The sequence below is a fragment of the Pecten maximus genome, chromosome 3 (genome assembly GCF_902652985.1).
Source record: "Pecten maximus chromosome 3, xPecMax1.1, whole genome shotgun sequence".
Taxonomy (NCBI): Eukaryota; Metazoa; Mollusca; class Bivalvia; order Pectinida; family Pectinidae; genus Pecten; species Pecten maximus.
Genome location: NC_047017.1, coordinates 36,283,620 through 36,300,018, shown reverse-complemented (window position 1 = coordinate 36,300,018; position 16,399 = coordinate 36,283,620). Strand labels below are relative to the sequence as shown.

Genomic DNA, 16,399 nt, shown 5'->3' with positions numbered 1-16,399 from the left:
AACCACTTTATATCATTAGACCATGATTCTAGTCCAAGTTTGTTTATAACATCAACCACTTTATCTCATTAGACCATGATTCTAGTCCAAGTTTGTTTATAACATCAATCACTTTATCTCAATAGACCATAATTCTAGTCCAAGTTTGTTTATAACATCAATCACTTTATCTCATTAGACCATAATTCTAGTCCTAGTTTGTGTATAACATCAACCACTTTATCTCATTAGACCATGATTCTGGTCCTAGTTTGTGTATAACATCAACCACTTTATCTCATTAGACCATGATTCTGGTCCTAGTTTGTGTATAACATCAACCACTTTATCTCAATAGACCATAATTCTAGTCCAAGTTTGTTTATAACATCAATCACTTTATCTCATTAGACCATAATTCTAGTCCTAGTTTGTGTATAACATCAACCACTTTATCTCATTAGACCATGATTCTGGTCCTAGTTTGTGTATAACATCAACCACTTTATCTCATTAGACCATGATTCTGGTCCTAGTTTGTGTATAACATCAACCACTTTATCTCATTAGACCATGATTCTAGTCCTAGTTTGTGTATAACATCAACCACTTTATCCCATCAGACCATAATTCTAGTCCAAGTTTGTTTATAACATCAATCACTTTATCTCATTAGACCATGATTCTAGTCCAAGTTTGTTTATAACATCAATCACTTTATCTCATTAGACCATGATTCTGGTCCTAGTTTGTGTATAACATCAATCACTTTATCTCATTAGACCATGATTCTGGTCCTAGTTTGTGTATAACATCAACCACTTTATCTCATTAGACTATAATTCTAGTCCAAGTTTGTGTTTTGTATAACTTTTCAGTTTATATCATGACATCAAGTTCTACACCTGAGTGGATTTTGGTGGTCATCTGTCTAGGTTTAAGTGTCAAAGGTCACTTCTTACCCCTTTGGAAAAATTACTCCGGGTAATGATATATATATATACGTATATATCCTCATTAGATGGTGGGCTATTCAAATTTTTCAGTGTCCATTATCTATCGTTCATCCGAAACAATCTTTGTTATTGCTATTTCTTGAGAAGCAGGAAAGATATTTCTCAAACTTCATCTGTATGTTCCTCTTGGTCCCTAGTTGTTGTGTCCATTCAATTTTGAGTCTGATTGGGGAAACAAAATGGTGGACAGGTAGCTGTCTTGTATTTTGACAGTTGAAGATTATTATTGCTAATTCTTACAAAGTACTGGAAGGATATTACTCAAACTTAGATTATATTCCCCTTGGTCCCTAGTTGTGCTCGTCCAATTTTGAGTCTGATCAAGTAAATACGGTAAACCTTCGATTAATTCGAACACGCGGATAGTTCGAACACACATTTTTTTCTAGAAAAACAGTAATTTTTTAGCCAGTAATAGTTTGAACTCTGGACGTTTATAACAGACACCATTTCGGATTGTTCGAACTTGTCAAATGAAGAACGTAAAGTAACATTTTTTCCCGTAAACTCCATTGAAAGCTCGCGACGACCCGGCCCCGATGACCGACCCAGAAAAAATGCAAAGATTTAAATTTGATCAGCAAGCACGTTTAGGTTATTAGATTGTATGCGTGATCATTAGAATGCGTCTGTGATTTAATATATGCCACATATTTTAGCGTTAATTTATTTTTTGTTACATTGCAAAATACACCACGCACGAGACAGCTGATTGCAAATGTAGGCCCCGGCAATGTATAAATAACATGCGATATTTGTATTTGTGCTGTGTATGGCAAACTAAGAAATCGTCTGTGTATTTTCACATATAACTAGTGTTAACTTAGCATTATGATTATTTAATTGTGACTGGACATCTCTTAAGTATTGCCAATCAAGGTATTACCTGAAAGCCTGCGACCTCACGCTAGGTAAGCATGCTACGCGAGGTGTCGCTTGCGGTATAGTTGAAAGGATCGGTTGCCCGATCGTGCTGAGTTACGTGAAAAGCATTCATATCCAGTCAAAACAATCCACAGGTGTCCCAATTAGTGATGGATAATTTTGCAGGTATTAACTATGTTTGGTAGATAATACGACTGGGCATATTTAAAAGCAGACATGTTGATGTTCTGACCTAATTTTACCAACATATATCGCCTATTCTTACAAGTTACAGTAGTGCTTTCGTAAACGCAACAGGTTATTTAGACTGCTTTTGATGTATTTAAGAGACCATTTATTATAATAATATAGCGATAGTTTCTCATTCAGATAAAAAAAATATAACCATGCAAAGATTATACTGTACAAATGTTTAACTTTTGTGTCACAAATGAAACGTGTACGGTACTGTTTTGGGGCCTACTGTAGCTACGCATTGCCCGAGCGGCTTCGCGCAATAACCATCATAGTTATCGCGAAATGAAGAACGTTTAACGATCAATTAACATTGAATTAAATGAAATACTATCATTTTACTTACTTGTAAATGTGCCATTGTTCAGGCCGCCGTTATTACGTATCAGATTTACGATGGATGTGTTTGTGTCTAATGATTTTACTCTGCCGAGATTTTCGCCGATATTGACTCGAATACAGTAGTTCGAACTCACGCTTATTTTCTGAAGCATAATTTCGAATAATTCGAACAGGTTCGTCAATATTTATTTAATTTTGTTCGAACAAACGGGAGGTTTACCGTAATTTGGCAGACAAGCAGCCATCTTTGTTTTGACAAGTGAATGTTTTTATCTCTGTTTCTGAGAAAGTTCTTGATCTTTTTTGGATTTCATTGAAAGTTTTCCTCATTATCAGATCATTAAGAGAAACAGAGGAAAGAAGGGAAAAGTAAAGATCACACTAACATAGAACCAATAAAGATCATTCAATGGTGATGCCTCTGTGATATCTGTATGTTTACAATCCATGTGAACTGTTTTTTACAAAATTTTGACAAAAAGGAAGTGTAACCTAAATGTCAAACACTTAAAGAAGATACTTGTCACTGGTATCCAATTTTAAATGTTAATTTGGAAGATAGTGATGCGGTGATGTAACAATTATCTGTGCTTTGTTACAGGAAGAACATCAGTTGGTACTTGACAAATTCCGTGAGGAGCATGAGAAAAGTGTCCAGGAATATGCTGAGCGTATCGCAAACCTACAGAGAGAGGTGGAAAAATACAAGGCCCTTGCAGGCATTGAAGAGTATACACAGGAGGCTCTGGCAGAAGCAGAGGCTGCTGGGAAGGATCTAGTCAATGGGCACGTTTATGGACCAGATGGGTCGAGAATCATTGCAGTCACTGCCACACCACAGTCCACTCCATCCAACTCAGAATATCACACACCTGCTGTTACACCTGAGTGTGTGACGGGCAAGTACCCCATCAACATACTCCGCGAGAATGGAGACAACATGGGCACGCCGGTCGTGCCTCCAGAGCTCCGGCCAGAGCCCCCAGCACCCCCTCCTCCTCCACCACCACCACCACCTCCCCCGTTCATGGGCGGGCCCCCACCACCCCCACCCCCTCCTCCTGCTCCAGGCATGCTGGGACTTCCTAGCAGTAGAAGTAAGTATCAATATCCCATTGATAACCATTATAACACCATTAACTTCATGGTTATGTACATGTCATTCTGATGGTGACTCCTATGGAGTGATAATAAGGATGCAATTTTAACCTTTTTATGAGCCTGTAAAATTTGGCGGGGGTATTTTGGCATAGCGTTGTCTAGTTAAATGGCGTAAACTTTTGTAAACTTTTGTCCAGCAATCAATCTTCAAAATTTTTCAATGGATCTCTTTCAAACTTGGTACATATTAATATGATCACGATATAAACTCCCTGAAAAGAATTCTGAATTCAACTGTTTTTAGAAAAGCTATTTTATCACTCTGAATTTGTTTATTTCAGTAATTAATTTTGTGTCTGGGGATCTCCTACATTTTTCGATCGATTTCTTTGAAACTTGGTAGGCATCATAATTATGCTATGAAGATGTGTTTGCTTCAAAAGAAATCTGATTCAACTATTTTTCCAAAAGTTATTGCTGTGAATTTCTGATGTTGAAGACTTGAATACTTATTTTCCTCAAAGTATCAGATAATTAAATATTGTCTTTGAAGTGAAGAGTAAGATTTATAGCATGGCAGTTAGCCTCTTACGATGATGCAAATTATATTTTGATACAAGATTGTATAAATATATGGCATTTGACAGCTTATATTGTTCCGTCCTGCAATATTCTTGTTTCTACTGTTATATTTTATGATAATTGATGATGACATCAGACAATTTACACATTAATTATGTGTTACAGGACCCTCAAAATCTCCCATCAATCCAAAGTCACCCATGAAACCATTGTTTTGGCAGAGGATACAGTTACATGATATCAAGCATTCAAAGAACAAAGAGTGAGTAGATATACCCTAGCTCTTATGGTCATTCTGATACCAAGGGTAGAACAATAATGAAAAGCAATGCCAAGCAGCGTAACACACTTAATTTGTGAAATCATCATCATAATCATTATATTATAGATTTGTGACATTACAGTTCTGATCTAGACCTTATGGTCAGACTTTTTCAGTACCAGATCTAGAAGACATGGTAAGAGAGAATTGAAAAGAAAAAGAAAAAAATGAAGGAAATGTGAGACAAATAAAAAGAAAAGGTCTCTGATTTGTCTGAAATAACTTATTTTCATCTTTGTGGAAAAACCAAGGGGGACAACCTATTTTCTAAACCACAGAGGTGTGGGCACACTTTTACTGGTGTGAGATTTCATATCTCACCTGTAGGGTTCAGACAGTAGGATTCCTCTTCCAGAACAATTTTATGATGTAACAGCAACAATACAATTATGTCACATCATCATTCAATCATGTCAAGTCAACAATGTAGATGCATAAGAGTGTAAAAGAAAAATAATCATTCCCCTTCTTTGCAGTGAGACTAGGGATCCCAAGCCAGGGATTTAAACACCCCTCCCCCCCTGTCTCACACCAATAGGATATATGATTACATTGTATTGGATAATTTTGAGTCTGTTGATTACTCCCACATGCTTGTTCTGTATCATACAAACAAGGAGAAATTTAATATATTAATGAATTCTGTCTTTGGTCATTGGAATAACCAATGACAGCAGATATTATAGTTAGAAAGTGAATTAAATTTTAACCCAATTTAAACTGAAAACAAGATAATAATTATGTTGTTACAGTATTAGATAATAATTATGTTGTTACAGTATAATAATTATGTGATTACAGTATAATAATTATGTTGTTACAGTATAATAATTATGTTGTTACAGTATAATAATTATGTTGTTACAGTATAAGATAATAATTGTGTTGTTACAGTATAATAATTATGTTGTTACAGTATAATAATTATGTTGTTACAGTATAATAATTATGTTGTTACAGTATAGCCAATGCCCGCCTGGTCTGGGAGGAACTACACGAGGCCTGTGGGTTAAACTTTACAGAGGTAGACACGCTCTTCTCTAAACAGCAGCTTAACACCAACCACAGATCCAATCTTCATCGTCGCAAATCCCTACAACAACAGGTAAGTAATATATTTCCATCATTAATCCCTACAACAACAGGTAAGTAATATCTCTACATCACAAATCCCTACAACTACAGGTAAGTAATATTTCCATCATTAATCCCTACAACAACAGGTAAGTAATATTTCCATCATTAATCCCTACAACAACAGGTAAATAGTATATCTACATCATAAATCCCTACAACAACAGGTAAGTAATATATATTCATCATTAATCCCTACAACAACAGGTAAATAGTATATCTACATCATAAATCCCTACAACAACAGGTAAGTAATATATATTCATCATTAATCCCTACAACAAATGATAAGTAATATATCTACATCATTAATCCCTACAACAACAGGTAATATATCTCCATCATTAATCCCTACAACAACAGGTAATATATCTCCAGCATTAATCCCTACAACAACAGGTAATATATCGCCATCATTAATCCCTACAACAACAGGTAAATAATATATCTCCATTACAAATCCCTTCAACAACAGGTAATATATCTCCATCATTAATCCCTACAACAACTGATAAGTCATCTGTATCCATTGTTAATCCATACAACAACAGATAAATAATAAATCTCAATCATTAATCCCTACAACAACAGGTAAGTAATATATCTCCGTCATTAATCCCTACAATAACAGGTAAGTAATATTTATCCATCGTTAATCCCTACAACAACAGGTAAATAATATATCTCAATCATTAATCCCTACAACAACAGGTAAGTAATATATCTTCATCATTAATCCCTACAAGTTACAATAACAGGTAAGTAATATTTATCCATTTATTCTTGTTAATTGTATTGTTCTTAGCTTAAAAGATTGAATTTACAATCTGAGAGCCTATTTTGAAGTAATCTCTCATGTAATACTAAATAAATGTGGCCATGTAATACTAAATAAATGTGGACATGTAATACTAAATAAATGTGGACATATAATACTAAATAAATGTGGACATGTAATACTAAATAAATGTGGACATGTAATATTTAATAAATGTGGACATGTAATATTTAATAAATGTGGCCATGTAATACTAAATAAATGTGGACATGTAATACTAAATAAATGTGGACATGTAATACTAAATAAATGTGGACATGTAATATTAAATAAATGTGGACTGTGAGATGAATTTGTCCTGTTTTGTTAATGACTTCCCTACTGTTTACAGGCAGCCAAGGTGATTGAGCCTAAGCGAGCACAGGTGGTGGGCATCCTACTGTCCAGCCTGAGGATGGAGATGACTGAAATAGAACAGGGTATGTCTATTCTACTGTTAAATGATGTGTAAATCTTATATCTCATAATCTGTACCAAATACACATGATTTAATAACAATGGACAGTAGTAATGTACACCCCAGAAATTGTTATACACATACAGTAAAACTCACTTGTGTCGAACACGGTTGCAATTGAATCGAATACATCGGATGAGTCGAACGTTTCGTTCGGTCCCGATTTTTTCCCTTCTTTATCTTAGTAAATTAAGCACGGATGACTCGAACACTGTTGAATCGAATACTGCGGTTGTGTCGAATATATTTTGTGGTCCCTCCCTTCTAAACTATACCAAAATTTCCATTTTTGTGTCGAACATCGAGGCGTCATGCTGTCTCAGGTAAAATTTGCTGGCCTCGTCTGATTGACCGAGTGTGACCGATCACCCGTAACGGTGTAAACAGAGCCTATTATTAGTTTCCGGCTGTCGGTTACGCATCATCCCATTGTTTATACAGGTGCTCAGGTGAAGTAAAACGTTCAGGTATATATAACTAAGAATAAAATGTGCACGTTTTAGTCTACAAACCAATATGTGTTCTGTTTACTGTTTTGATGCACAAGGCCACCGAAAAAAATAAGGAAAAAGTAAACGATAAATTACATATCTTCCATCGAAAAATGCAAAGATCGAAAAATGCAAAGAAAAATACCTGTCTGTCATTGATTTATCTATATATGCCTAAATTCTGAATACGACGATGCAATAGTAACAATGATATGCGGGATGTTTTTACTCTGTTCAAAAGATTGTGGCAATGCATGATTATGCAGCCGATAAAACACTGACCGCGGCCTTCACCTTTGATACAAAATCAGCACGCGTACGGTCGATCAATTTTCCCGGACTGTTTATTGTTTAATATTGTTAAATTGGAGAACAAAATAAACGGATTTAAAGATAAATAATATGAGTACAATATATACATTTATATTCTTATAATATATGTAACGTTTTCATAGAATATTATGCTGTCATTTGCAACTCCCGTGTGTAAATCGTGTGTCTATGTCAAAGACTATATTACGCATGAACTTTGTTTTTATCTGTAACTGTGCACAATATTGTTTATTAGATAAAGGAATAATTGTTATCATGTACAATTAATTAATTTCTTTGTTATTATGTATTGCTTATTTTCGACTATGTTATCATGCAAGCACTTGTTCTGCATACAACCGATGATAGTCGGGTTTTGTCTCCGTATACAAACACGGATAAGTCGAACCATCGGATAAGTCGAATATTTTGCTTGGTCCCGTCGACTTCGACTTATCCGAGTTTTACTGTACCAGTATAGTTTGTATCCTTCTACTGACCTCAAATCCTTATCTTATGGCAGGAGACCTGTCTCAACAAGGAAAATAGAGGTTATTAATGATTAGATTAGCTGAACATGTACATTTAATAGCAGTCAGTCAGTAAGAGTATTTGTGAAATGCATCAGGAAGAGGACCTATAGATATAATCAGTCCTATGTAAATATTAAAGTTGACATGGTATCCCCAAAAAATTGTTTACTGTCCTCTCAAAATACATATCATTAATTGAGAAGAAACGGTATTTGTTAACTTCACATATCAGTGAACCTGCATTTTAATAACCACCTGCTAAATATTTCATTTGGATTTTTTCAGCAATTTTAACGTTTGATACCTCAGTGGTCAACGCAGAGAAGCTCAGGGCAATATACGATAGTGTGAGTACCTTCTACACTGTGATAATGGTCCTAGAATGGAGTCTGGCTATTTATTATGTATAAAGGCTTTCCTCTCATAATGAGTGACTTCTTGCCATTCTCTAGAATAACTTCAGACTAACTCTATAGGTACACATAAAGAGTTAATTTACCTGAAAGTCATGCCAGTTTAACCTCTGTGACATTAACTAAAGATACTTTATTTTGCAGCGAGGTGAACCTGATGAAATAAAGAAACTGAAAAAACATGTAGAAAAACATCCAGATGTACCTCTCGATAAACCTGACCAGTAAGTATAGAGAGATGATCAGCACCCTTTGATAATGTCTTATAAAAAGTCCTTGTACAGTCAAGTCAACTTCTACAGTCATAACCCCTTAAATATTGTTTGTCCATGATTCTGACCCTGTTTCTATCTATTTTCAGGTTTCTGTATGACTTAACATTAATACCGGACTTTGCAGATAGAATCCACTGTTTTATTTTTCAACAAACATTTCAAGAAAGCATGTCTGTGATAGAAAACAAATTCAACAATCTGAAGATGACAGCTGATGTAAGTTTGATTGGTGTATTATAACACGACTGACGTAAGTTTGATTGGTGTGTTATAACATGACTGATGTAAGTTTGATTGGTATGTTATAACATGACTGATGTAAGTTTGATTGTTGTGTTATAACACGGCTGACGTAAGTTTGATTGGTGTGTTATAACACGACTGACGTAAGTTTGATTGGTGTGTTATAACACGACTGATGTAAGTTTGATTGGTGTGTTATAACACGACTGATGTAAGTTTGATTGGTGTGTTATAACACGACTGATGTAAGTTTGATTGGTGTGTTATAACACGACTGATGTAAGTTTGATTGGTGTGTTATAACACGACTGATGTAAGTTTGATTGGTGTGTTATAACACGACTGATGTAAGTTTGATTGGTATGTTATAACACGACTGATGTAAGTTTGATTGGTGTGTTATAACACGACTGATGTAAGTTTGATTGGTGTGTTATAACATGACTGATGTAAGTTTGATTGGTGTGTTATAATATGACGGATGTAAGTTTGATTGGTGTGTTATAACACGACTGATGTAAGTTTGATTGTTGTGTTATAACACGACTGATGTAAGTTTGATTGGTGTGTTATAACACGACTGATGTCAGTTTGATTGGTGTGTTATAACACGACTGATGTAAGTTGTCAGTTTGATTGATGTGTTATAACACGACTGATGTAAGTTTGATTGGTGTGTTATAACACGACTGATGTAAGTTTGATTGGTATGTTATAACACGACTGATGTAAGTTTGATTGGTGTGTTATAACACGACTGATGTAAGTTTGATTGGTGTGTTATAATATGACGGATGTAAGTTTGATTGGTGTGTTATAACACGACTGATGTAAGTTTGATTGGTGTGTTATAACACGACTGATGTAAGTTTGATTGATGTGTTATAACACGACTGATGTAAGTTTGATTGGTGTGTTATAACACGACTGATGTAAGTTTGATTGGTGTGTTATAACACGACTGATGTAAGTTTGATTGATGTGTTATAACACGACTGATGTAAGTTTGATTGGTGTGTTATAACACGACTGATGTAAGTTTGATTGGTGTGTTATAACACGACTGATGTAAGTTTGATTGTTGTGTCACTGATGTAGTAAGTTTAACACTACTGGTAGATTAAGACAAGATTTAAGAGACCATAGTTCATGACATCACTACTGACATAGAGGTGTGCTGATCAAGCTAGGGATATTATGACACGGATCCAGAATATTATCCTTGGATGTAACTCAACGATGTTATGGATGTTATAGTTAAACATATTAATGTGATTGTTATTATATCTTTGAAAATAGATTGTATTCCTGAGATAGATTACAATGATTAGAAAAACAAACTGATCATTCTACAGAAACAGGAAGTGTTAAACCTTTCGGATATTTTAAAAAAGGATTTAATTAGAAAAATGAAGTTTACTAGTCTTTCTCTCTTTCCATCTTGTACGTATGTTAATACATACCAGCAAAGATTGTTGGTGCTCTAGCAGCATCATTCCTTGTGAGATTTTGTTAAAACTTCAAACAATTATAAAGGATCATAATATCTTGTCTTATCTTAAGACAAGTTGAGTTTCAGGACAAGGACACTGTTACTGTTTTTAGTGGGGGCTGGTAGGGGACATCATTGCTTTAGCAATACCCAGTATGTTTGTTTTAATTTGTTTGAACTGTTTTGTTTACAGTTGCTGATGAGAGACGAAGGAATAAAAAATATCTTGGGTCTAGTCTTGGCAATCGGAAACTACATGAACGGGGGTAAGAGTCTGCTGACGTCTGATATTGTGTCTTTCATTGTTAGCTGTAACACTAGCCATAACTGTTGGACTATACACAATACCTAGCATATTTAAGTTCATGTTGAGTGATAGTGTTTTTATGGATATTAAATGGTATTTGCAATGTCTTTTTATTGTCTCGTCTCCAACAAAAAGTTGTGAAGCGAGACTGTACTGTTACTTTTCGAGTGGTGACATTGGCGTCATCACCATTTCACTTGAAAGTTTTGCATTTTGATCTGTTGCTTAAAAAGTTGAAGTCCAACTTTAACCAACCTTGGTTTATAGTAAGATCACACAGTTGACATCTCAATACATCCTCCATTTATGAAATACCATCCATAATTTATTGTCCATTGACTCTGGAAATTAAGAATGCGGGGAATCTGGAGTTTGCTTAAAACCTACTCTACTAAAAAAGCCGGATAGAAGAGACATATGATTACATGTAATTCTTGTACTTATTTCAGGGAACCGATCGCGAGGTCAAGCTGATGGTTTCAGTATAGAGATATTGCCTAATCTTAGGGATGTTAAAACAAAGGTAAGCAAAATACTTTGATAGAGCTAAAATGGTAAGTAAAACTGGATTACACTGTATTGTATTATCTAGCAATAAGTCCGTGCTTGGTAATGGCCCACCATGTCTGTTACAGAACAGTGATAACAAGCTCATCCCTGTTTACTTCTGTGAATCAAAGCTTGTGTGTATGTCTCCTTACAACAGGATACAGACATTGACATATCAGCTTACAGGTCCTGATTTCTATTTACAGGACAATCGGTCAAGTCTGCTGTGGTACATTGTTACCCAGTATGTGAAGATATATGAGAGGGATGTTACCAGCTCAGACCGTCTAACCGCCCCGATCCCTGATACTAGTGACCTGAATCAGGCCAAACTGGTGGCTTTCGATGAAATCGAAAAGGAGATGAAAAAAATTAAGAAAGATTTTGATGGTAGGTTTTAAATCGATTATATATTTTCCATTTTTTTTTTTTTTTCTGTTACTTTCTATCGACTGCTTTGTGGTAATTTAGCTGTATTATCCACTGTTCTGTGGTAATTCAGCTGTATTATCAACTGTTTTTTGGTAATTCAGCTGTATTATCAACTGTTTTGTGGTAATTCAGCTGTATTATCAACATTTGTGGTAATTCAGCTGTATTATCAACTGTTTTTTGGTAATTCAACTGTATTATGAACTGTTTTTGTGGTAATTCAGCTGTATTATCAACTGTTTTGTGGTAATTCAGCTGTATTATCAACTGTTTTTTGATAGTTCAGCTGTATTATCAACTGTTTTTGTGGTAATTCAGCTGTATTATCAACATTTGTGGTACCGTAATTCAACTGTATTATCAACTTTTTTGTGATAATTCAGCTGTATTATCAACATTTGTGGTAATTCAGCTGTATTATCAACTGTTTTTGTGGTAATTTAGCTGTATTATCAACATTTGTGGTACCGTAATTCAGCTGTATTATCAACTGTTTTGTGGTAATTCTGCTGTATTATCAACTGTTTTTGTGGTAATTCTGCTGTATTATCAACTGTTTTGTGGTAATTCTGCTGTATTATCAACTGTTTTTGTGATAATTCAGCTGTTTTATCAACTGTTTTTTTTGGTAATTCAACTGTATTATCAACTGTTTTTGTGATAATTCAGCTGTTTTATCAACTGTTTTTTTGGTAATTCAACTGTATTATCAACTGTTTTTTGGTAATTCAACTGTATTATCAACTGTTTTTGTGGTAATTCAGCTGTATTATCAACAGTTTTGTGGTAATTCAGCTGTATTATCAACAGTTTTTGTGGTAATTCAGCTGTATTATCAACAGTTTTGTGGTAATTCAGCTGTATTATCAACAGTTTTTGTGGTAATTCAGCTGTATTATCAACAGTTTTGTGGTAATTCAGCTGTATTATCAACAGTTTTGTGGTAATTCAGCTGTATTATCAACAGTTTTTGTGGTAATTCAGCTGTATTATCAACAGTTTTGTGGTAATTCAGCTGTATTATCAACAGTTTTGTGGTAATTCAGCTGTATTATCAACAGTTTTGTGGTAATTCAGCTGTATTATCAACAGTTTTGTGGTAATTCAGCTGTATTATTGACTGAATGTTTAATGTAAATGTTGCTTGATTTCAGCGGCAGAGAAATGCGCAGAGAAGATAATTAAGTCCAAAGCTAGTCAAGAGTGTGTGCAGCCTTTCAAGGACATAATGACGGAATTCTTTGAGAGAGGTACTTTCTGTTACTTGTGATGTTGTTTTTTGGTATCATAGGTATGTAACATATCATTTATGCCTTTTAAACCAACGTGGGGCAGTTGCCTGGTACTGACTGTAGGTCGATGGGTTTTCTCCGGCTACTCTGACTTTCCTTCACCTCTAAAACCAGGAACATCCTTGGATGACCATGGCTGTTGATAGGACATTTAACAAAATAAACCAAACTATTTATGCCTGGTACATCAGATCTGTTCACTGATCAACTGTCAGAACTTCAATAGAATTGAAAAGCAGTTATTGAAAACTATACATGTACTGTCAGGATGAAGTCGAATAATTTTCTGAAGGAATTTTATAAGTTTTGACTTGTTAACTAGACATGCTGACTGGTTACTATGGTGATTGAGTTACCATTCTTTGTCGTGTTGTAGGACGTCGTGAATATAAAGATCAAGAAGACAATTTGAAAGAAAGTCGTACAAAGTAAGTACTTAATTACTGCAAGTAAACGTGTTGTCAGTCTGACAGATTTTGTATAGATATACTCTCATCATAGTTTAACTACAAAGGCAGATTATTGTACCTAAATATCCAAACTAGGCCTTAAGTTTATCTAAGTCAGAAGATGGAGTCAGATCAGAGTCAGAAGATGGAGTCAGATCTAAGTCAGAAGATAGAGTTCTCAGTAAAATGAAAGAAAATGTTTAGGTTCTTAATCATGTTATTAACTGACTGAAATCGAATCAATTTTCTAAAAGTTTAAAGTGTAACAGTCTATGACTGATGCCCTAACTTATATTTTGTAGGTTCCAGGAAGTAGTCATGTTTTTCTGTATAAAACCAAAGAGTGGAGAAAAGGAAGTTACTCCAGATTATTTTTTCTCATTGTGGCTGGTGTTCTGTAAAGATTTCAAAGATTTCTGGAAAAAAGAGCAGCAGCGAGTCATAAAACAAAGGTAAGACCCATGAAGTAACCTGAGGGGTGAGGAGTAACTCCTCCCACCCCCGGGGAAAGGAGGGAAGTAAAACTGAAAAAAGAGCATAAAAGTTTCCTTCTAGATGGTAATGCTGGATGTCAGTGTTCAATCTAAAAAAAAGAAATGATCCTTCAGGCTTAAAAAACATATAAGAGAGTTTGTGTTCAGGGGAAGTAACTCTGGTGAGCTTACATTGATACATCTGTGAGGACGCCATTGTGTCACATTTTTGTCCTAAAACACAGTTTTGATGAATATGTCGTAGAATGTAGTTCATAATATAGGTTGGGTGTCCTTCAACTGTGTTGATGATTGTTAAACCCTGACATATACATGTTGTTTCAGACATTTAAGTATCCGTGTATATCCTGTTCCTTACTAGGTAATCCATATTAAATCCTGAGATGATATATAAATTCTGTTTATATTAGGTCTCTTGTTTGTAGTGTTAGATTTCACTGATCTCTATAACATAATCATGTTTTGATCAGGTATGCTGCATTCTTTGTCAATGTAAATGGTGATATAAGACCTTTAAAGTTTAAACATAGTAATACAAATGTCCTTACTACAACAACTGTAATGACATTGAAACTGCTGTCAGGGGTACTGGTAGACCTGGTCGACCACTATAGGGACAGTCACTATGAATGTATTGTTATTACATAATCTGTAATGTTTCCATGTTATATGGTAGCTGTCAATAACATTATGTTGTATTCAGAGGAATTACATGTCAAGTTACCATATACAGATTTATCTATTGTATGCAATATATATAAAAGAAAAATTAGAGATGAGACATAATACTACATGCCATTAGGCCATGGAATCTGCTGTCCTAGATCTCAGACTATACCACCAGGATATGAAACATTATGCCATGGAATCTGCTGTCCTAGATCTCAGACTATACCACCAGGATATGAAACATTATGCCATGGAATCTGCTGTCCTAGATCTCAGACTATACCACCAGGATATGAAACATTATGCCATGGAATCTGCTGTCCTAGATCTCGGCCTATACCACCAGGATATGAAACATGCCATGGAATCTGCTGTCCTAGATCTCGGCCTATACCAACATCTCCATTCCATCATAACTAACTTTAAAAAGTAACACAAACCTGCACGTATTAAGCAGTTTTGATTGTAAAATGTTGAAGAAAAATTTGTAAATTGTACTCATAAGGTTTGATGATGAAGCTTGGAGATGACCAATATTTGAACATTTGATAAAAAATTAGAAAATCAGCAGCTAAATTATTATTTCATGCTATCACAACTTATAGTGGACATAAAGATTTTGCTATCAGCCTGTACATCATCCATACAACATCTCTGTGATGAGATGAGATTTTCACTGAGTGAGAATGAAAGTTCTGTCATTTTACTCTAACTATAACTTCTTACCAATCATGCTATTTCAACAGTTACCTGGTAATTGCAAAAAAATATATACTTTAATAAATATTGGTACATTGAAATAGTATGATGAAAAAAAAAGATATGAAACTTTTTGGAGAGTATAAAATCAAAATGGCAACAAGCTCGGCTAGAGGAAATAGACCTGTTCAATATTCAACCCTGAAGTAAAAAAAGAAGGAAAAAAAAGAGGATTTTATCTGATCATCGATGTTGAAATCTCAACCAATTCCCAACGCCATTGTTATGTGGTCAGATTCAGCTATCTGACATACCAATTGCTGTTACGTGGGAGACATTCACCTATCTGACATACCAATTGCTGTTACGTGGGAAACATTCACCTATCTGACATACCAATTGCTGTTACGAGGGAAACATTCACCTATCTGACATACCAATTGCTGTTACGTTGGAAACATTCACCTATCTGACATACCAATTGCTGTTACGAGGGAAACATTCACCTATCTGACATACCAATTGCTGTTACGTTGGAAACATTCACCTATCTGACATACCAATTGCTGTTACGAGGGAAACATTCACCTATCTGACATACCAATTGCTGTTACGTTGGAAACATTCACCTATCTGACATACCAATTGCTGTTACGAGGGAAACATTCACCTATCTGACATACCAATTGCTGTTACGTTGGAAACATTCACCTATCTGACATACCAATTGCTGTTACGAGGGAAACATTCACCTATCTGACATACCAATTGCTGTTACGAGGGAAACATTCACCTATCTGACATACCAATTGCTGTTACGTGGGAGACATTCACCTATCTGACATACCAATTGCTGTTA

At 35.0% G+C, this 16,399-nt stretch overlaps 1 protein-coding gene across 2 annotated transcripts in view; it reads left to right on the top strand.

Moving 5' to 3' along the window:
- LOC117324037 overlaps nucleotides 1-16,399 on the top strand; it is an 86,507-nt gene that overhangs the window by 40,545 nt on the left and 29,563 nt on the right. For both annotated transcript variants that reach the window (XR_004531884.1, XM_033879647.1), the window contains exons 6-18: nucleotides 3,058-3,553; nucleotides 4,305-4,401; nucleotides 5,422-5,566; nucleotides 6,765-6,852; nucleotides 8,512-8,573; nucleotides 8,784-8,863; nucleotides 9,001-9,130; nucleotides 10,843-10,915; nucleotides 11,406-11,479; nucleotides 11,712-11,895; nucleotides 13,092-13,187; nucleotides 13,606-13,657; nucleotides 13,981-14,130. Coding sequence is in view for 1 of the 2 variants with exons in the window: in XM_033879647.1 (XP_033735538.1) it covers nucleotides 3,058-3,553; nucleotides 4,305-4,401; nucleotides 5,422-5,566; nucleotides 6,765-6,852; nucleotides 8,512-8,573; nucleotides 8,784-8,863; nucleotides 9,001-9,130; nucleotides 10,843-10,915; nucleotides 11,406-11,479; nucleotides 11,712-11,895; nucleotides 13,092-13,187; nucleotides 13,606-13,657; nucleotides 13,981-14,130 (1,727 nt within the window). In the remaining variant the exon portion in view is untranslated. The remainder of the gene's footprint in view (nucleotides 1-3,057; nucleotides 3,554-4,304; nucleotides 4,402-5,421; nucleotides 5,567-6,764; nucleotides 6,853-8,511; nucleotides 8,574-8,783; nucleotides 8,864-9,000; nucleotides 9,131-10,842; nucleotides 10,916-11,405; nucleotides 11,480-11,711; nucleotides 11,896-13,091; nucleotides 13,188-13,605; nucleotides 13,658-13,980; nucleotides 14,131-16,399) is intronic.